Below are 23214 nucleotides of genomic sequence, written 5' to 3'. Positions count from 1 at the left end.
CTATTCTCTAAACTTGTAATGAAGATGCTCTGTTGGTGTGAGAAGACAAGGTCCGAGAAAGTGAACCTAGAAGTTAAGAGGTGGTAAGGTTTTGAAAAGCTTTTCCTCAAAGCCAGGTACTGGTAATCCACCTAGAGTCCTAGCTTCTTAAGGATGCTGAGGTCTGGAGAATCTTGAGTCATATTCAGCAGGACAAAAAAGTCGGTGAGACTCCATCTGCAATTAACTAGCAAAATTCTAGACTGGAGATGTGGCTCAGATGGTAGAGCATTATCCATGAACAAGAAATCCAAGTAAGAGCTCAAGGCCCTGGTTTCAAACTCTGATATTGGATTTTTTAAAAAGTTTAAGAAAATGGAGCTGTGGCTCAAGTAGTAGAGTGCCAACTTTAAGCAAAAAAGCTGAGATAGCAACCAAGCTCTGAGTTCAAGCCCCAATACAGACACACACACACACACACACACACACACACAAAATAAATAAAGAGACATACTGACTACTACCCATATCTATAAAATGATCAGCCCTTGGGAGGGAAAATGCTTTTAAAAGATCTCCATCAGCATGGCAGGGATAGATATACAGAAAAGAGCCCAAAGAACAAGGATGGTTTATAAGAGAGAATAAAGGGGGCCTGGGTAGTCCCAAAGGACCACTAGTATCTAATATGGAAACACATCCCACAAGCCCTAATCTTATAATCTAGGACAAGAGGCTGTTACGACTGGCCAGACACTGGCAGTGTGGCTGTGGTAGGTCAGGTGCTCCTGTTCAGGTTTGCAAAGAGGTGCTTTATCTGTCTATAAAGTGCACACAGAAATCCCACTCTTGACACTATGTTGAAAATAAACTTTACAACTTTGGGGGGGGAAGGGAGGAGTTGGGGAGATGGGGAGGGAAGGCATGGTAGGGGAAAAGCAAAGGAGGGGGTAACAATGCTCGATAGGAAATGCACTCATTACCTTATTCATGTAACTGTAACCCCTCTATACAGTATCTTTACAATAAAAATATATATTAAAAAAAGAAATCCCACTCCTGGGCCTTTGTGCTGTAGATGCATGTGCATGGGTATGTAAAGAAGCATAAATGAAAAGGTTTATAGCCAATGATTATCATCCTGTGAATGTCTGCTGATGGGGCCCTGCAAGATGCTGTAGCATTCATATGCAGCCATTGATAAGACTGAGGCAGCTGTCCCAAAAGTATATTGTGGTTTCTGTGGGTGTTATGGGAAGCTAGGTACCGAAAGGGATGCATAGAATGCTGCTGTGTATATGGAGGGCAGTTATGGAAGTCACGTATCTAACCCCTGCTTAACTCTGAAAGGGCACTGATAATACTTCTGCTTTTAGGAAAGGGACTAGCAGTCAGGAGTAGGTCAGCAATGCTTTCTTACATACTCTTTTGTACTCTGAGATTTTTTTTTACCAATGTGCATGCATGACCTATATTTTAAAAATACATCTTTTCATAATAATAATAAAAACCCAACTGCAGTGCGGCAGCTGCCCTTGGGATTGTCTGTGTATCTTGTGTTGGTGCCTGAGCTTGCTAGATTCATTTGTTTTTTTCCCTCCTCAGGGATGGCAAATTCTTGTTTTCAAAACAAAAGTTCCTCAATTATTAATCACCAAAGTATTACACTGTGGGAGAATTATGCCTCTTTTCTTTCAACCCTTCTTTTGTCTGGCTATGAACTGCTTAAACAATCTGCAGTGAAAATGCATCCCCTAGTTGCTGAGTGAAAACTAAAAAAATAGCCTGTAGAGGTAGAAAGCAGAAATGCCTAAGACCTGGATGTGTAAAGAAATGAGTAGAACTGTGATTTGGAAGAGAGAGAGGGTCCTGAAATGTTAAAATGTTGTTTTTAGCCAGACGCCAGTGCCTCATGGCTGCCATCCTAGCTTACTCAGGAGGTTGAGATCAGAGGATGGTGGTTATAAACCAGCCAGAGCAGGAAAATCCAGAAGACTTATCTCCAGTTAACCACCAGAAAACTTCGAGTGGTGCTGTGGCTCAAATTGGTAGAGCACTAACTAGCCTTGAACAAAAAAGCTCAGGGATATCACCTAGGCTCTGACTTACAAGAAAAAAAAATAAAAATAAAATATTTCATCCCAGAAGGATACATGGTGATGATTTATGTTCTCATCCCTCAGTCTAGCACACATAACCTTCTCCTTTGTAATACCATGTTTTAAGGATAGCTTGGATTTGCTTTAAGCAGGTGCAATGAGAGATGCTGACCTAACAAAGACAGGAAGAAAAAAGTTAGTTATACTCACAGATTCCTAGAAACAGGAAACCTGGTCCACCACCATTCAGGGCCACACAGGGAGGCACCCAAGTAAGTCAGGAGGCAGAGGGAGGAAAAGGTACAGGAAACAGAGGAGCTTTATTTCAGTTTCCACAGGAAGGAATGGGTGAGTCAGGGTAAGCAGGCTTGGGATTAGCTAGTTACAAGAATTTCAAAGTGTGCTGGGAAACAAGGGATATCTCTGATCTTCGTGTGACTGGTGCAGGTGGCTTGAGACTTAAAGCAGGAGATTCAAGCAGAGGATGTGGCCGGAATATGGGCTTTGGATTGATTGATTGAGATAGGCAAGGTGTTTTTCCAGGTATTGTCTTTGCTCTTTAGGAACTTGCTCACTATGTTAGGGGCAGTATAGAGCAAGATGTCAAACCATCCAAATACAAAAAGTTTTTTTTGGGGGGGTCCGGTCGTGGGGCCTGAACTCTGGGCCTGGGCACTGTCCCTCAGCTCTTCAGCTCAAGGCTAGCGCTCTACCACTTGAGCCACAGCACCACTTCCGGCTTTTTTCTTTTTGCTTATGTGGTGCTGGGGAATCGAACCTAGGGCCTCAGGCATGCAAGGCAAGCACTCTACCACTGAGCCACTTTCCCAGCCCCCAAATACAAAAATTTTTTTTAAAGTCATGACTGTTATACCTGCACAGGTTATCCCAAGCAGACAGCTGTCTGAGCTGGTAAGCAAGCCTGAAATCTAGACCAAGCCTGCTTGCTAATCTGTGTGCCTATAGAACTGGACTCATTGATGGACCTAACTTCTGCTACTGTACTCCAAGATACCGTGTTGGTTAGCTAAATTTCACCATAACATTTCTCAGATTACTATTCAGTGTCATTTGTGATTATTTTATCCATCTCTATTTCCCTGACTGTACTCCTACTTCCAAGGATACCAGAATTTTGTCTCTTTTTGCAGTCTTCAAGAAGTCAGGGAATCAGATCTTTGCTCATTATTGTCTCCCTGAGGTAGGTGCTGGGTGGAGGTGAATGAATGAATAGGCTCAAAGGTATGCAGGTCTTTAGACACCAGACTTCTAAGCTTTTCTTTCTTTTGACACCAAAAATGTCAGGATGTCTCCAGGTGCCAGTGGCTCACGCCTGTGATCCTAACTACTCAGAGGCTGAGATCTGAGGATTGAGGTTTGAAGTCAGCCTGGGCAGATAAATCTGAGCAACACCTCCAATTAACCAGCAACATGCCAGAAGTGGAGCTGAGGCTGGGTTGGTAGATCACCAGCCTTGAGCAAAAAAGCTAAGGGTCAGTGCCCAGGCCCTGAGTTTAGGCCTAGTATGACTGAGTGGGTGGGGTGAGTAGTATTTGTATTTTTTTCTCTGGCAAAGGTTGGGTTTGCCTCTATTCTTTGGGGAGAGAAATGACGATAGGGGAAAAACAAAGAAGAAGGTAACAATGCTCAATAGGAAATGTACTCATTACCTTACTCATGTAACTGTAACCCCTCTGTACATTATCTTTACAACAAAAAATATATACTAAAAAATAAAAGGAAAGACTTTTGTTTTCAGTGTGAAGACTGTGAGCTCCACCCTAATGTCATTCCCTTGGTGTCCATGCCTTGGCTGTAACTGAAGTTGACAACTGAGTGCACAGACATGGGTCTATTCTTCTCAGCTGCAGCTGGAGCCACATGCCAACCTGTGTATCCACAGAGAAAGCACCAGAGGCTGCCAGATAGGGCCACGGGGAAATTTTACATGAAAATGGGTGTTCCGGGTTCACTTGGGAAAAAGAAGAAAACTGGAACTGGCTCTCAGAGAGAGACACTGGTAGTGCTGAGTATTCATATGTTTGCACACATGCCTTCCACAGGTAGAAGATGAGGAATATGGGACCCTTGCAGCCATGTGCAGGTAGAAAAAGTATTTACACCAAACTGGGTCTCATTCTTCATAGTCTCGAGCAGTGCTTCTGAGACCTAACAGCATGTATTCTTTTTTTTTTTTTTAATCTCTCCAGGTTTCCATTCTATTATGAACTAAAAATAGCATTTGTAGCCTGGCTGCTGTCTCCCTATACAAAAGGGTCCAGCCTCCTGTACAGGAAGTTTGTACATCCCACGCTGTCTTCAAAAGAAAAGGTAAGTTATACTGCTGTACTTCAGTAAGTGGTAAATAAGAAAAGCAGATAAAAGTGGTAAATAAAAAAGCAGGTTATATATTACAGGAGATCCCCTGCTTGGTTCCTAATTCCCTACAGCTATGCTTCCACTGCTTGGACAACTATAAGAGTCTCAGCCCTAGGTTACAAGATTAGGGCTTGTGGGATGAGTTTTTATATTAGATCCTGAGTAGTCCTTTGGGATTGCCTAAGTCTCTGCTACCAACCATCCCTATATTTTGGGTTCTTTTCTGTATATCTGTCCAATCCATGCTGATGGAGCTTTTTTTTTTTTAAGAATGGTATTTTATGGATATAGGTACTCGTATGCTTCTTTATGTGTGTGTGTGTGTGTGTGTGTGTGTGTGTGTGTGTGTGTGTGTGTGTGTGTGTGTGTGTGTGTGCGTGCCAGTACTCAGGCTTGAACTTAGGGCCTGGGCACTGTCCCTTAGCTTGTTTTGCTCAAGTCTGGTACTCTACCATTTGAGCCAGAGATCCACTTCCTTAAGCGTTTTTTAAATTTTTAAAAAATTTTTAAAATTTTTAAAATTTTGTTGGTCGTGAGGCCAGATCTCTGGGCCTGGGCACTGTCCATCAGCCCTTCAGCTCAAGGCTAGCACACTACCACTTGAGCCACAGTGCCACTTCCTACTTTTCTGCTTATGTGGTGCTGAGGAATCGAACCCAGAGCCTCATGCATGCAAGGCAACTACTCTACCACTGAGCCACCTTCTTGGCCCCTTCTTTAAGCTTAAAAAAATATTTTCATTATTATAATTATATATTTGGAAACATGATAATTCAATACATTTCTATAATTTATAATGATCAAATCAAGATACCTAACACATCTATCTCCTTACATGTGTGCGCACACATACACACACATATATTTTTTGGTCAGTTGTTGTATTTTCAGTACTGGGAATTGAACTCAGGGCTTTGCACTTGTTAGGCAAGCATTCTACCACTCAATCCACACCCACAGTCCTTTTTTTAGTTTATGTTTTTCAGATAGAGGCTCTTAATAATTTTGCCTAGGTCAGCTTTGGACTACCATCCCCCAACCTCTGACTCTTGAGTAGGTGGGATTACAGGCATGTGTTATCACACCTGGAATTTTTTTTAATTTTTTTATTTTGTTTTTTGTTTTTGTTTTTTTGGGGGGGTCTGGCCGTGGGGCCTGAACTCGGCCTGGGTGCTGTCCCTCAGCTCTTCAGCTCAAGACTAGCGCTCTACCACTTGAGCCACAGTGCCACTTCTGGCTTTTTTCTTTTTGCTTATGTGGTGCTGAGGAATCGAACCCAGGGTGTCAAGCATGCAAGGCAAGCGCTCTACCACTGAGCCACCTTCCCAGCCCCTTTTAGTTTTTTTATTAACATAATAATTGTGCATACTTATAAAGTCTACAGTGTAATAATTCAGTGCATATGTATAATTATACTAATTAAGTCAGAATAATTAATATTTCCATCTCCTTATTATTACTTTGTGTTTGGGGCCTTCAAATTCCTTTCTTCTATTCATAAAATATGTACATTATTGTGACCTGTAGTTACCCTTATGTGCTTTAGAAATACAGAAATATTACTTCTATCTGACTGCATTTGGGCACCAACTATTGAGTTCTGTCCCTCCCTCAATCCCTTCTCAGATTCTAATCTATGGTTAGATTGACATTTTTAGCATGTGCATATGAGAGAGACCAGGCAGTTTTTAATTTTTCAGTGTTTGATTTACTTTTAAAGTTTTTAGTAGCACACATTAATTATACAAAGGAGTTTTATTGTGATTTTCCAAATTTCCAATTCTCTTGAATTATTTCACTAAACATAATATCCTGTAGTTGCATCCATTTTTGTTTTAAATGATAAGATACCAATCTTTTTCTTTTTTTTTTTTTTTTTGTGTCCAGTCATGAGGCTTGAACTCTGGGCCTGGGCGCTATCCCTCAGTTCTTCAGCTCAAGGCTAGCGCTCTACCACTTGAGCCACAGCACCACTTCCAGCTGTTTTCTTTTTGCTTATGTGGTGCTGAGGTATCGAACCCAGAGCTTCAGGCATGCAAGACAAGCGCTCTACCACTGAGCCACCTTCCCAGTCCATAGGATACCAATCTTTTTATGGCATGTAACATTCCATTGGACGTATAGTTTATTTATTCATCCATTGATGGGCAATTGAAGTTGATTCAATATTTTAGCTTTTATGAATAGTACAACAATAAAGTACAAAAATAAAATGCTTATCTCAGTATGTGTAGGAAAAAGCATTTGATAAATTTCAACATTCCTTCATGATAAAAACTTTCAACATGGGCTGGGAAGGTGGCTCAGTGGTAGAGTGCTTGCCTTGCATGCATGAGGCCCTGTGTTCGATTCCTCAGCACCACATAAGCAAAAAGAAAAAAGCCGGAAGTGGCGCTGTGGCTCCAGTGGTAGAGTGCTAGCCTTGAGCTGAAGAGCTGAGTTCAGGCCCCACGACCGGACCCAAAAAAAAAAAAAAAAAAAAAACTTTCAACATATTAGACATAGAAGAAAACATACTCAGTAGGGAAAAACTGAAAGCTTTTCTTCTACTATCTTCTACTATCAAAGATGTCTTATTCACTCACCATTCTTACTAGCTCATTCACCACTCTTATTCAGCTTAGTACTGGAAGTCATAGCCAGAGGAGGGAGGCAAGATAAATAAATGAGGCATATGAATTACATGAAGGGAAATCAAATTACCTGTTTATAATTGTTAAGATTCTACATAGAGAAAAAATTGGACTTCACTATTCATCTATAAGCACTGATCAATTTAGTGAAATGACAGGACACAAATCAACATGTAAAATCAATAGCATTCTTTTTTGAGGGGGTGGAAGGATGCTGGAGATCAAGTCCCAGGATCTCATACAAGTACTAGGCAAGTACTCTACCACCGAGCTACGACCCCTGTCTCAGTAGCTGAGTAGATAGCTAATCATGAACATCTTCTCCTTTTTAAAGTGTATTTTTGTACATATCTAAAAGCAGTGATGAAATTTTATAAAATATATTGTTATTATTGGTTGTAAGGCATTACTATAAATTAGAAGAAAGACAATTTCACTCATAATTTTACTCTCCAGGGCTGGGAAGGTGGCTCAGTGGTAGAGTGCTTGCCTTGCATGCCTGAGGCCCTGGGTTCCATTCCTCAGCACCACATAAGCAAAAAGAAAAAAGCCGGAAGTGGTGCTATGACTCAAGTGGTAGAGTGCTAGCCTTGAGCTGAAGAGCTGAGGGACAGCGCCCAGGCCCAGAGTTCAGGCCCCATGACCAGACCCAAAAAAAAAAAACAATAACTCTCCAAATTAAACTTCCTCTGTTCTTTTTGCAGATAACTGTGTGCATAGACTGTATACATAGACAGTGTACAATTTTACTCAGACTTAAAAATAGTTTTAAAACTTAACATATGCCAGACATGGTGATACCTGTGTAGGACGAGCTATCTGTGAAGCTGTGGCAGGCTTGAGGCATTAGTTGAAAGGCAGTCTAGGAAACATAGTGAGACTCCATCTCAAACACAAATAAACAACCAAAAGAAAAACACCCTAACAATTCTAGGCACTAATGTCTCCTGCCTACAATCCTAACTATTCAGGAGTTTGAGATCTGAAGATTGAGGCATGAAACCAGCTCCAGCAGACAAATCTGAGAAACTCTTACTTCCAATTAACTAGCAAAAAGCTAGGAGTGGAGCTATGGTTCAAATGGTAGAGTGCCAGCTTCAGTGAAAAAGCTAAACAAGAGCATGTGGCCCTGAGTCCAAGCCCCAGTACCAGCACACACCAACCCCCCCACCTGCACACACCAACCCCCCCACCTCCACACACACAACAAAGATAATTTGCATTCTGAGATCTTAAGCATGTTTGCACATAATCCATATCTTTGTACTCTTCATAATAACTCATGGTGATAGAGCTCTTTCCTTCCTGCTAGATACTTAGATTGTTTTCTTCCTGTAGAAAATACTGCAGTAAACACCACCTCATATAGAGTTTAATTTCTTCCTTTATCTAAGAATAAATAAGAGTGGGATTAATGGATTAAAAGGGTCCAACATCCTATAAATCATTAGTTATATTGCTTTCTAAATCTGATTGTGTAGTAGATTTTTTTTCAAATGAAATAGGATGTCTATAGGTGGCTCCTGTTGATATTTATTTCTGTAGTTCTGCAAGATAAATTCTCTGGATTTCTCCTAGGGGAAGAATTTGGGGAACACAGCAGTTGGATAAGCGGGCTGTTGTAGACATTTCTGAAAATCCTTTCAGGAATCAGGACCATAGCTCTTCCTTTGTCTCTGAAGGATTTTTGATCTGGCCACCATCCTACTCTCCCATAATTTCCCCAAATACTGCCCCCCCCCTCAATCTGTCAATGTCATTTCCATTGAAGGAGAGGTAACTGCCTCTTAAGAGCTGCCAAGAATCACTGGCCTAGTTGGTCATATCACAGTTAGAAGGCTTGCTGCTGCGACCTCCTGGGGAAGCTGTGCACAGGGAATCCAGGAGGGCTGCTGAGCCCTCCTACACCCCTCAAAGCAAACACTGATGTGCTGAACTTCAAATGAGCCTGAGGTCTCAGGCCATTGTCTTACTGAACTGCTGGAGCTATAAAATAGCCTTTCTTAAAACAATGATACTCAGGGCTGGGAAGGTGGCTCAGTGGTAGAGTGCTTGCCTTGCATGCCTGAGGCCCTGGGTTCGATTCCTCAGCACCATATAAGAAAAAAGCCAGAAGTGGCGCTGTGGCTCAAGTGGTAGAGCGCTAGCCTTGAGCTGAAGAGCTGAGGGACAGCGCCCAAGCCCAGAGTTCAGGCCCCACGACCGGACCCAAAAAAAAAAACAAAACAAATAGATGCTGGAGCTATAAAATAGCCTTTCTTAAAACAATAATACTCACAAAACAACTCAAAACAAATAGAGGAACAGCATAAACCGGAGTTGATCCGAATTTGAATCAAACTGATATTATACTTGGCTTTGGTCCAAGAAAGAGACCTCAGTTCTGTTTTCCACTTCACTTTTACATGCTTTATGAGCCCAGATGACTTTAATTTCTCTTTGCATCCCAACATCTACATCTATCTACAAAATAACCACCATTTATTTCTATATCTGGTTCTTCTTCCCATTGATAGATACATTGGACAGTATTTGTGTTTTTGATTTTTGGAGCTTGAACCCAGGCCTAGTCACTGTCTCTAAGCTATTTTGCTTAAGACTATCATTTGAGCCGCAGCTTCACTTCTGGCTTATTGGTCATTAATTGGTGATAAGGGTCTCACAGATCTTCCTCCCCAGGCTGGCTTTGAACTGTGAATCCTCAGCCATTAGCCTCCTGAATAGCTAGGATTACAGAAATGAGCCACTAGCACCTGGCCAATATTTGGTTTTAGACTTTCATGACTATAGAATAACAAAATTTTAGAACTGCAAGGGTCCCCACTCCTTGAAGGCAAGGAAGGTACCTCTGGCTATCCCTGACAGAAAACAGCTGTTAGGCTTAGGTTTCATTATTCTTCTCTTCTGGTCTCTTCTCTTCTGGTCTCTTCTGGCTCTTCTCTTCTGTTCTCCTCTCTTCTGTTTTGTTCTCTTCTCTTCTCGTGTGTGTGTGTGTGTGTGTGTGTGTGTGTGTGTGTGTGTGTGTGTGTGTGTGTGTGTGTGTGTGTGTGTGTGTGTGTGTGTGTGTGTGTGTGTGTGTGTGTGTGTGTGTGTGTGTGTGTACTGGAGGCCAGTATAGAAAATCAGTGATCAGGCAAGCTGGCTGGCCCAGCACTCAGGAGAAAGAAAAGGGAACAGAGACTTATTTGACCATGCCAACTCAAGGCCTTGTGCTCTCATTTGGCTTTTTTTTTCCATTCAAAATTAGTATTCTTCCACTTAAGCCACTTTTTCACTTCTGGATTTTAAAGCCACTCGTGTCTGGCTCATTCTCCTTACTTTTCAGAAGACAAAATTGTGTAGAGACTACAACAAAAACAAATATTAGGAGCCAGTGACTCATGCCTATAATTCTATGTACTCAGGAAGCTGAGATCTGAGGATTGTGGTTAGAAGCCAGCTTAGGCAAGAAAACCTGTGAGACTCTTATCTCCAATAAACTATCAAAAATCTGGAAATAAAGCTGCAGCTCAAGTGATAGAATGCTAGCCTTGAGCAAACTAATCTCAGGGACAGTGCCCAGGCCCTGAGTTCAAGGCCTAGGACTGGTGCATGTACATGCGCACGCACATGAACACACACACACACACACACACAGAATATTAGGGAGGTGAAATATGTATTATCTTGGATGTGAATACCAACAGGACAAGGGAAGGCAAATGGAGAAGGTGGATGAGGATGAATATAGTCAAAATACTTTGTATATGTGTGAAAATCAGATAATGAAGCTTGCTCAGATAGGTTTGGGAAGGGGAGAGGAGAGGAGGAAGAATGATAGAGGAGGTAAGTGTGATCAAAGTACTTTGTATCCATATATAAACATGTCTAAACAAAACTCCCATACAGCTAATTGATGCTAATAAATTAAAAAAAAATTAAAACACAACAACAAATAAAAACATGTTCAGAGGCTAGGTATGGAGCTAGTACCTAAGGATGAAACCACCTTGGGGAATCAGAGGCAGAAGGATCTGAATTCAAGACAGACTGAACTACGTAGTAAGACATTGTCTCAAACAAAAGAATAAAAATAGACACCAAATATAAAGTAAGCCAAGGCCTTATAGCCAGTAAGTGGCATGTCTGCAGTTAGGAGCTGGATTTTTGGCGTTTTCTCATGCTAGGTTCTTTCAATGTTTATGTCCAGAGTCTGTGCCCACTGCCACTGGGCATAGAATGGCAGGATTGTCATATCCCTGGAAGTTAGAGGAACTTTATAAAGAATTCTAGGGCGTTGTTGGCCAGTAAGTTGTAATTTTTTTAAAAAATTCTCTTTTAGACTCACCTGCATCTCTTCTGTCTGTCTCTACCCTCCTGTTTACATACATGTATTCCAGTTGTCTATGTTTCAGGCCAGTGAGAATCAATGATCAGGCAGGCTGGCAGGCCCAGCACTCAGGAGAAAGAAAAGAACACATTTGAACATGCCAACTCAGTGTGCCCTGTTTCCTTTGACAGGAAATTGATGATTGCCTGGTCCAAGCAAAAGATCGAAGTTATGATGCCCTTGTGCACTTCGGGAAGCGAGGCTTGAACGTGGCGGCCACAGCGGCTGTGATGGCTGCTTCCAAGGTATTGTGTCAGACTCTTGACCACCATGACTGGCAGGTATCTCAGTCCTTCCAGTCCTCCCTACCTGTCACACCTGCCACTCACACAGGACAAGCTAAGGGACTATTCAGTGTTCCTCTCTGTCTCTGTCTCTGTCTCTGTCTCTGTCTTTCTCTCTCTGTCTTTCTTTGTGTCTTTCTCTCTCTCTCTCTCTGACACACACACACACACACACACACACACACACACACACACACACACACACACACACACACACACACACACACAAAATGTGTTCAATATCCAAAAGTTCCTAAGACCCAAGGTCCACATAGTCCCAGGTTAAGAATCTGGAGGTGAAACCTGAGAGACCAAAGAGAAGGGGAGGGAGATAGAGAAAGGTACTTCTCTGCAATTAACAGCTGCATTAAGACAGTCATCAAAACAATAGCCAGAGACCATCTGAGTGAATGGGTAGACTCACTTCGTGCTCATGTGGCCCAGCAGAGCCAGAAGACATCCAGGATCCTAGAGCAAATTGGATGGTCTTAATGTGAAGGACAATGACTTTCAGAATACTAGTAAATAAAGTGAAGGAGGCTTGAAATAAACATTTCTCCTGGAATATTGCAATATGAACCTTCTTTCTCTTTTCTGCTTAGCCCTTTGGCAGTGTCTTCTGTCTCTCTCCTAGCTCCTTCTCACATCATACCATCATTGTGTCAGTTTCTCATTATTTCTTCAGACCTGAAGAATGAAATTGGTGGAACATTCCTTCTTAAATTTATCAGGTTTCCCTAGTGTTTCCTAGGGGCCACCCCTCCCCGGGAACCCAGATGTGGGGTGAGGGTCCCACTGGTAGTCACACTGGTATTTTGGAAGACATAATAGTTGTATTAGCAAAGGAAGGTTATAAATCCTGGATGGTGGCTCTGGGTTTGGAGGACAGAGGAGGTAGAGTTGTGCAAAGGTTTTGGAGAGGGAGATAGATACAGATCTTTGTGCTCTGTGAGCTTTGAGTGGATGGCAGAATGGAATGTGCTGAGAACCAGCTGTCTCAAGGAGTGGAGCTAGGTTCCCAGGGTCCTGAACTAGAAGGAAGCCAATGGGAAACATTTCTTAGAGCAGGGCTTAGCACACAAGGTTGGGTGGCTATTTAAAAGCCCCATCTGCCTGAAGTCAGGAAGTGCTTGGGGAAAGTGGCACTGTGGCTCAAGTGGTAGAGTGCTAGCCTTGAGCTGAGGAGCTCAGGAACAGTGCCCAGGCCCAAAATTCAAGACCTACAACCAAAAAAAAAAAAAAAGAAGAAGAAGAAGTGCTTGGGTCAGGTGCTTAGAGAGAGGGGATGAGACCCAAAAGGAACAATTCTATTTTCAGAAAAGGACCAGCGCCTTCTGTCACACATACCAGTGGGGACGTGTCCAAAACTCCATATGTTGGTGTCCACAGGACCCTCTCCTGCCTTGGTGTAATAGGTCTGGCTAGGTGATGAATCCCAGAGAGCCTCTTGGGAAAGGACAGTTCACTTTGATATCCAGAGGAGATGTAGCAGGATTTACAAAAAGCAGTGACAACCCAAAGAGCCATCAATTGTAAAGCTCTTGTTTGTATGCTGAAAGAAAAGAGCGCTGAATCCATCAGGCCAATCTTGTAACACAAAGTCAAAGAAAACCTTTCTCAGTCCCTTTCTGTACCCTATCTCTGCCTCTGGAGCCTAAAGGAAGTTTGGTAGTACTTTTTCCTCAGGTTAGTTAGAGAGCCTAAGTGTGGTGTATTAGTCAGATGTATTTGCATCCATAACCCCACAGGGCTATCCTTTTTCCAAGTCTGCCACAAACTGGAGTCTTTATGCCCTTCTGGCCAGTCACCTTCTGTTCTCCTAACTATCAGGATAAACTTGTGGTCCTATGATTTCTCCAGTCAGGCACCTTACAACAGCTCTAGACGGTCTGAAATTTGCCTCAGGAAATAACTGCTCATTAGTTCCACTAAAGTAAGAGCAAGGGACATCTGCTTTGTGTTGAATTTGGTTTCAGACAAGAAAATAGAAGCTTTGCTTATTCTTCCTCAATATAAGTATCTGAAGAGAGGAAACACATCTCTTCCAAAAATAGTGCCCTATATTTTTGAAACATGTGTGCTTTGCAGGGGATTGGGGCAGTAATAAACTCCCCAGATCTGGTCAGGCTAGGGAAGTACATCCATAGTGTCCATAATAATAGTACCAGGCTGGGTCAGTGGATGGTGACTTACCAGTGGGTCAGTGAGTCCATATCCAGTTTTCATGCCCCAATCCACCTGGGAAGCTTTTTTTTATGTTTTAAATAGATGCTCAGATGTGTGGAATCAGAATCTCGAGTAGTGAACACATGAATCTCTCTCTCTCTCTTTTTTTTTTCTGTCATGGGACTTGAACTCTGGGCCTTCCTCAGCTCTTCAGCTCAAGGCTAGTGCTCTATCACTTGAGCCACAGAGCCACTTCCAGTTTTCTGGTGATTTATTGGACTTTCCTTGCCCAGTATGGCTTTGAACTGCGATCTTCAGATCTTGTCCCCTGAGTAGCTAGGGTTACAGGCGTGAGCCACCAGCACCCGGCATGAATCTCTATTTTTTACAAGTTTCCCAGATGATTTTTAAAAGGCTAGCTCTGCTTGAGGCCCCATGCAGAGCCAAGAGCACTGGTTGTTAGGGTTCCTCAAGTTAATGTATTTTTCCTGGGATGCACATTTAGCTCACTAGAGCATATACTTTGAAATGGAAGAGAGCAATGTATGTGTGTGTGTGTGTGTGTGTGTGTGTGTGTGTGTGTGTGTGTGTGTGTGTGTGTGTGTGTGTGTGTTAGGGTTCCTCAAGTTAATGTATTTTTCCTGGGATGCACATTTAGCTCACTAGAGCATATACTTTGAAATGGAAGAGAGCAGTGTGTGTGTGTGTGTGTGTGTGTGTGTGTGTGTTTCTCCAAAAGTTAATGCCAGTTGAGAAATGTAGTAAGTTCTGAGCAACTCATGCTTAGGTGACCTGGCCATTGTGCTTACACATATACTTACACAAACCCATCTGGACAGTTCATTCCACCTGTAGTGCTAGGCTAGATGGCACATCCTGTCTTATATGAGAAGGCAAACATTGTTACACGGAGCATGTCTATGCTGTGGTAGGACTACAAATTCTACCAGGTGATGGGATCAAAGAGCCAGATCTTCCTCCTTCTTCTGCTCTTTGTTCTATCCTTTGATGGCTCTAGGAGGGTACTGTGGAGCTAACACATAAAAATAAAAGATCTGAGCCGGGCACTGGTGGCTCACGCCTGTAATCCTAGCTACTCAGGAGGCTGAGATCTGAGGATTGCGGTTCAAAGCCAGCCCGGGCAGGAGAGACTGTGAGACTCCTATCTCCAATAAACCACCAGAAAACCGGAAGTGGCGCTGTAGCTCAAGTGGTAGAGTGCTCGCCTTGAGCTGAAGAGCTGAGGGACAGTGCTCAGGCCCAGAGTTCAAGCCCCACGACCGACAAAAAAAAATAAAAAAAAAATAAAAAAAATAAAAGATCTTCTGAGCATAGTAGTAGTTAATCCTTATTGCCATAATACTGAGCCCTGAAGGACTGGGGGAGCTGGGGTGCAGGGGTGTGGCTCAAGTAGTAGGACTTTTGCCTAGCAAGCACAAGATCTTGAGTTCAAATCCCATACAAAAAAAAAAACAAAAGAAGAGGAAAAAATCTGGAGGAAAAAGAACTTTATGTAATCAGAACCTTATTCCAGGAACGTCATAAGTTTCTGACCTGACCCAATCAGCCTATTGTGTATAAATTAATCAAAGGGAAGGCCTTGATTTTCTCCTAATACCTCCTGTGAAGGTATTTCCAAGGAAGAGAAGAGATAAGGTCTGTCCTTTCTCTGTGTGTCTGGGTCTCTCTCATTGCTGAATATATGGGCTGAGGACTCCAGAATCCCAAATCTGTCCCTTTGCCCTTCAGAGGAATGCCTCCTGGCCTCCCTCGTAGCTTGCTTGCATGCAGTTAATCTTCTTCTGTTTCAGCTTAGGACTGTGAGACATAACATGAATATTTAGAGTTCACCATGGCAACTGGTTTTGGATGCTGGGATTATCTAAATGGTTATAGGCAATCAGCTGAAACATTTGGAAGTGTTCTGTGCCTTCTGGTCTCTCAAAGAACCACTTACAATTGAACTTCCTTTTGTTTTTTCTTTTCCCTTTTTGCCACACTGAAAATTGTACCTAGGGTTTGCTAGGGAAGCACTCTATCATGAGCTATTCTCCTAGCTCTGTATCTTCACTTTCCAAAACCCATGAAAGCAGAACTGAGCAAGACTTTTCACCAGTATAGATTTACTCTACATGCTTCTGTCATTCCTGTCTTGGATTCCTGTTTTTTCCCCAGTGTTTCTACTTACGATGATACCTGTTCACCTCCTTCTGCTGAGTAGAGAGGTGGAATCTTGATGGCCAGCTGAAATACAGGGGCCTGGAATCCACATAGAGTAGCTGGTTGGATGTTACTTGCCCCTTATGTTCCACGCTTTCCTATGGTGCTTAGGGATCCTGAAGTATCCCAGGTTGGGGCCAGAGAAGAGCCTGGTTGAAGCTAGAAGACCTCAGGGAACAGACTGAGATCATTGAGAATAAAGAGCTAGTCCCTTACTTATGGGACAAGGGTGCTCATGGGCACCTCACACTCCCTCCCTTCTTCTCCTCCTTCAGTGATGGATGGATTACTCTGGGCCCAGGCTTTCTCTTTTCTTTCCCTGCCAGCACCATCTCATCCTTTATCTACCTTCAGCTGTCTCACAGTATAACTTGTTTCCCTGTTGGTTTCTTTGCCTGCAGTTCAAGTCCAGTGTTTATGGTTTTCTGCCGAAACCTCCTTGTCTTATTAGTACCTTTCATCAACACTCCACTAATGACAACTCTTCCATCCTCTGTTATTGCATAATTGCTAACAAAACCAGAATCCTCTCAGACACCCAGGGCTCCAAGTCTCAATCATTTTTGATACCCTACCTTTTCTTTGTGTGTGGGTTTTTTTTCTTTTGGCAGTGGGAGGTTGTGCTATCCTGGAGGCTAAACTCAGGGCTTAGGTGCTGTCCCTGAGCTTAGATACACCACTTTCTTAAAGTTCTCTCTTAACGTTCTCATCACTGAATATCAGTTGTTTTTTTTTTCCTTCTGGGCTTTTTCCCTGTCTGACCCTGACCCTCCCTTGTAGCTAGGACTCTCACAAAAGTCGTCAGTGCTTTTCTCCCTTTCCCTTTGAGGGTTACACAGTCTCACCCCAACTTCTAATCTAGTTAATCTCACTTTACCTTTCTATCCCTTTTGGTATTATGCCCTTAATACCACGTTCTTATTGTTCTAGAAATAGCAGCTATGTATACTGTTTATAGAATATTCTCTTTCCTGCCTCTATTTTTTGCTCTTTTTTGGTCCTCTGTCTGTGTCTATTTCTATCTTATTGAAATCCTGCCAACTTTTCAAGGCCAAATGCCAACTTTTCTATGAAACCACCTCTGATCCTAGCTAGAACTGCTCTGATTCCTTGGTCTTCTAGTGGCATTCGATTGTAATCATTTGTATTTGCCAGTACTAGAGTTTGAACTCAAGGCATGCTAGGCAGGCCCTCTGCTGCTTAAGCCATGCCTCCAGCCTAGCCATTTATATTTGCATCCCTGGTAGGTATTCACTGAGTGTTAAAGGAATGAAAGATTGTTGTGCATCTTTTTAGTTGCCATGGTCAATAGAGCAGTGCTTAGCAACAAGTACATCCAAAGTGTGACTTTTTTGGAGACGAGCAGGCTACGTTGAAAGTCCCACTCCTTCCTGAGATATATCTGTGAACCTCAGTTTTCACTTGTAAATAGGGAATGCTGGCACATCCTGAGCCAAAATAGTTCTTAATTGATAAACATGAAGACTTCACTCAATACAGAGCTCACAGCAAATGCTGAATAAAGGCCACTGAAACTCACTTCTGCTTCTCTGTCATTTTGATGTTGATTACCATCTTCTCTTTACTGCTAAACAGAATAAAACAAGTCAGGTCTTGGCAGTAGGAAGTTATTTACAAGGCAGACTCGTCAGGCTGAGTTTCCCACAGCTGTCCCATCAACTCTCATGTGCTTTGTCTTTCTGGTCAAGCCACTCTTCCACTTGGGCCTCTGGTTTCTTCCAGGGGGGCTTCACTTTTTGCACAGTTACTTTTCTTCTTCAACCCTGGGTCCCTGAGAGGCAGCTTACAACAGATGAGCACCTGCCACCTGTCAATAAAGAAGGAAGTTCAAAGGTAAGCTGCTGGAGTAAAGAAGGAGCCCGAGCTGCCAGGCACTGCAACCTCATTTCATGGAGGAAACTGAGCCCAGGATGCTGAGTGACCTTCCCAGGGTCATACAGCTTGTTAGTTACTGGACTGACGTTACAGCAAGGATATCTAATTCCTAGTCAAGTGCTCCTTGAATCCCCCAAGCGCCTTCCCTATGAACTTCTCAAGCAGATATGTCTTTCTACTTGGTTTATACCACTAGTCAATAATCAACTGCTACTAAGGATTTTAGAGTCAGCTCCAGCCCTGCATACTTTATGGTTGTCCCTAGATCTTCTATTTTAAACCAGATGTCTGTAGGTTCATTTGTATACGAAACAAAAACAAAAACCACACACACACACAATAAACAAACAAAAAACTGCTAGAGTAGCTGCCAAGGCAGACTCTTGGCCTGAGGCAAGAGTCCCAGCTGTACTTCATGCTCCTTGGAAGTATGAAGTACACCACACTCATCTTTGCCCTTCTGCAGAATGTTACACAGCGTTGAAAGCATCCCATAAGCATTTGTTGTGAGTAAAGAAATAAAAATGTGAATGAATGAGTGAGAGAGTGAGCAAGCAAAGGAAAGAGGTGAGAACCAGTGACTCCCTTCATCACCTGTTGGCCTGGAGCCCTTGGCTGGGTTTTTTTTTTCATTGTCCTCCTTTTACCCTTTATCAGGTGACTCGACTCTTTCATTTTGTCTCCTCTTTGGACCTCAGAGAAGGGCAGGTAACCCCGTTGAGAGGCGTGACTAACTCCAAACTGATCCAGTCCGGTAGGGAGGTCAAGCAACCAACTCTGCCTACCAACCGCTGGTCTGGATCAGAGGCAGGTGTCTCTTCACCCTGACACTTGTGTGTGAGTGTGTGTGACTCCATGCCAGGCACATGGAGCTGGCTACTTCATCGTCCTACCAGAGCATCTCTTGTGTGTTAATTTGGGAGCATCTAACATGTGATTAACTTGAGGATTTTCCTTTGTTTAATGCCTGGAGAATGAATTGAATTTGATTACTGATGTTATCCTGGCAGAAACTCTTATCTCTTTTTCTCTGTTTTGTTTGTTCAATTTTATGTCACAAACAAGGCTGGGTCTTTGTGTGGCATGTTGATAAGGAGCCTGCCTGGCATTGATGTGGAGCATGTGGAACGGTAGAGGTTAACCCATGGGGAGCTGGGCACCTCATGGGATTTAGACCAAAGAACTAACTCTTCTTGAATTACCAGTGGGAAATGTGGTTATGCTGGTGGCTTTGTTATCATTTGCCTGACTCACTAAAACCTTTTGCCTTTATTTTCATTGTCCTCAGTAGCAGGCATTAGATACTGTGTTTGCCTGTGACGTGGTGGTGGCTCCAGGATGAAGGGCCTCATGAGGGCTTGGATCATTCTGTTTCTGGAGATACTGTGTCTTTCCTCTCAGCTCTCTTTCAATTTTAATTTTATTTTGTTAAAAGAATTTTTTTCTTTTGGTCTAGATGGTATTTGTCAGTAACATGCATTCTTTATGGTTATGAAATGACTCTCAAGGTGACCTTGAGAGAATCCTGTGGGTATTACTGAAAGTTAAGTTGTACTGACTTCCTAAAGTCCTAAAGGTAATTGTGTTCCTGGTTGCAAAATTCTTTTTATTACGCATGTGTGCGTGCATGTGTGTGTGTGTGTGTGTGTGTGTGTGTGTGTGTGTGTGTGTGTTGGTGCTGGGGAGGGTCCTGGTCCTCTTCTTTAGCTTTCCACTCAAGGCTGTACCTCTACTACTTGAGCCACAGCTCTACTTCCCAAAATAATAACAATTGTTATAATAGTATATTATTGTATTAATAATAATATATTGCCTATATTAATCATATTGTAATACAATATATACTATATTGATATTATTATTAGTATTGTGTTGGGGGTGGTACTAGGTCTTGAATTATAGGCCTCAGGCTCTCATTTAGCTTTGTTGCTCAAGTCTGGCACTCTAGCACTTGAGCTACAGCTCTACATCTGACTTTTAGGTGGCTAATTGGAAATAAGAGTCCATGGACTCTTGTTGTTGTTATTACCAGTTCTAGGGCTTGAACTCAGGGCCTGGGCACTATCCTTGAGCTTCTTTTGCTCATTACTCTGCTGTTTATGTGGTACTGAGGAATCGAATCCAGGGCTTTATGCATGCTAGGCAAGCATTTTACCACTAAGCCACATTCCCAGCCCATGGTTGCAAATTTCTTAAACAACAAAAGAAGGTGGATAACAGAAAGTAAAATCATTCCTACTTCTGCCTTCCAGAAAAATCTGCCACCTTGAAGCAGGCACTTTCAGGAGCCAAGTTTATTCATGACCATGAAGGAACACAGTAGAGTGGATTTCCATCTCTTTGGGAGAAGAAAGAGCAGACTCTCTGGAATGGAATGAAATGGTCATGCTTAGTGGTGACAGATACCAAAAAATACTTTCCTTTCTACTTTGTCCTCATCTTCACCTGCCCAAGTCCTCCCAGAGCTGCTTCCTCTGGGATACCTTGCCTCTGAAAAATACCCTATCTGTCCTCTGCTCCCCTCTAACATTCTGAGACACATTCCAAGGTCCTGTGCAAAAGGATACTTCCTCTGGTCTGTCTCTCTAGCTGATGCTTTGGAGTGGGGTGGGATTTCCTGCTACCATACATCATTCAAGCTGCAGGTCAATAAATGGTCATATCCTTGCCTGCCTGCCTGCCTTCCTCCCTTCTTCCCTCCTTCCCTTCCTCGCTCCCTTCCTCCCTCCCTCTCTCTCTTCCTTCTTTCCTCCCTTCCTTCTTTCTTCCTTCCTTCCTTAATTCCTTCTTTTCTCCTTCCTTATTTCCTTCCTTCCTTCTTTCTTATTTCCTACTTCCTTCCTTCCTTTCCGCCTTCCTTCCTTCTTTTGCAGTAGTGAGTATTGAACTCAAGACTTGCTTGTACTAGGCAAGTGTCTAGCACTTGAACCATACCTCCAGTCCTTTTGTTTGTATTTTGCTTTTGAACTAAAATGAAGTGGTAGATCCATGGCAATGATAGTTAAGAAAACACTCTGGAGGAGAAAGCTAATTAGCAAACAATTCAAAGAGTTAAATATAATTGTATAAGGGTAAAACAAAGAAATACAATGGGGCCGGGCGCTGGTGGCTCACGCCTGTAATCCTAGCTACTCAGGAGGCTGAGATCTGAGGATCGCGGTTCAAAGCCAGACTGGGCAGGAGAGACCGTGAGACTCCTATCTCCAATAAACCACCAGAAAACTGGAAGTGGCGCTGTAGCTCAAGTGGTAGAGCGCTTGCCTTGAGCTGAAGAGCTGAGGGACAGCGCCCAGGCCCAGAGTTCAAGCCCCACGACCAACCAAAAAAAAAAAAAAAGAAATACAATGGGGCAATGAAAATATATTACAAAGTTGGAATGGTTGGAGAAAGCTATTCTGACAAGTGCAATCATATTTCACTGAATCTAAAATCATTACTTTTTAAACTTAGTGGTATTGTAAGTACCACTAAGAAAGTACCACTAATTAGAACACATGCTTTTACATTTAGAGTGTTTGCCACTTATTAATGACACAGACTCAGATGTTTGTACATACAATGAAAAGGAACACGAAATCTTAAGAATTGGTTAAGGTCTTCCTAACCTCATTCCTTACCATCAGAGTCTGCTGAATTACTTTTCAACTCAACTCATCTATTTATGGCCATGCCATACCACTTTCTATTCCTTCCAGTGCTGCAATTATGTAGAGCTGTTATTTCTGGATCTTTTTTTCTTCCTAGTCCAGGGTCTTGAACTCTAGGCCTGGGCTCTGTCCCTGAGCTTTTTGTTCAAGGCTGGCACTCTACTACTTGAGCCACAGCACCTTACATACTTTCTTGCCCGGGCTGGCTTTGAACCACAGTCCTCAGATTTCAGCCTCCTAAGTAGCTAGGATTACAGGCATGAGCTACCGGCACCTGGCTACTTCTGGAATTTTTTATTTATTCTGCTGATACCCATTCTGCCAGTTCTGATGCTGCTACTTTCATGATTATGCCAGAAAGTATCAGTGAAATGTGTTTTAGACAACTGGAACTTACATTCCTTCTTCAAGTGATCCTTAAGTGGTTTCTTACTTGAACACTCAAGCTTCCATTGTCCATTTGTGCCATGGGGAATAATAGCCAAGTATATTCATGTGTGGGTGGTGACAAGTTTGGCAGGGCAGCAGCAATTGTAAGACTCATCCCAGTTTCAGAGATGGGAAAATAATGTGCCTTGCAATCAATGAAAATCATTTACAAGAAGTCTAAGAGTAGGTGGGAGCTCTCATTATTCCAGTGACCTGGTGATGACAAGACTCTTAAGTGGATGGCTTTGTGGTTCCTCTAATCACTCGATGTCAGTTCCAGGCATCTGAACCACACTGAATGGGAGAAAGGCAGGGAGAAGGGTCAGGCCTTTTTCTTCATCTCTCAGGAAGGGAAAATATCTTTCCCAGAAATAAATCCCTTATATCTCATTGACAAGAACTGCATTATAAGGCCATCTATAGCTATGGGGGGAATTAGGGATGGGGAAAATCTGTTTCTTACTCACTATTTCAAGAATGGAATTGTGGATGACTTTTGGACAGTTAGCTAATAGAGTATCCCAATTTGGTCAAATACATTTAATGTACACCGAGTTAAACAACCCAAGAACACTGAGGACTTCTCAGAGCTTTTTACTATGGTTAATATGATTTATTGAATCATGAAGAGTATGGGTATTAAGCTTTTCATACCTAGGAAAATTTACATTCCTATAGGAGATCTAATTTTGTGGGAAACTCTTGGTTGCGCTCAGAAGATGATGAGCCAGAATAACAAAATGAAGGATCAGAATGGGACTATAGCTTTGTGGTAAAGTGTGTGCTCAGCATGCAAGAGGTCCTGGGTCCTATCCCCAGCACCAAAAAGAAATTTTTGGAAGAAGATAGAATTTGCAAAGATTATAAATTAGAATCTGGAGAATTTAAGATACTAGAAAAAGAGAACGTTGAAATGGTAGAGGAGATTGGGGTTTATGGGAGGAGAATAGGAATGAGATTTTTGAGTGAAGTCTGAACTGGACTAAGAAGTTTGCAAATGTGAGAGAGATGTTGATTTTAAACATCTTTGTTTTGACTGAGAAGACTAATTTGTTTTCATGACTCTTGTTTCTATGCCCCTGTGATTTCCTTTGACACAGGACTGGGTTAGTA

The 23214-nt window shown here is 42.5% G+C and overlaps 1 protein-coding gene across 2 annotated transcripts in view; it reads left to right on the top strand.

Annotated features, from left to right (window-relative positions):
• LOC138804710 (receptor expression-enhancing protein 1) overlaps positions 1–23214 on the top strand; it is a 112021-nt gene that overhangs the window by 71118 nt on the left and 17689 nt on the right. For both annotated transcript variants that reach the window (XM_069989166.1, XM_069989165.1), the window contains exons 4-5: positions 4289–4409; positions 11591–11704. In XM_069989166.1, the coding sequence (XP_069845267.1) occupies positions 4289–4409; positions 11591–11704 (235 nt within the window). The remainder of the gene's footprint in view (positions 1–4288; positions 4410–11590; positions 11705–23214) is intronic.

The sequence above is a fragment of the Dipodomys merriami genome, unplaced genomic scaffold (genome assembly GCF_024711535.1).
Source record: "Dipodomys merriami isolate MVZ:Mamm:240054 unplaced genomic scaffold, mDipMer1.0.p SCAF_37, whole genome shotgun sequence".
NCBI lineage: Eukaryota > Metazoa > Chordata > Mammalia > Rodentia > Heteromyidae > Dipodomys > Dipodomys merriami.
This window is presented reverse-complemented; position numbering and strand designations above follow the sequence as displayed.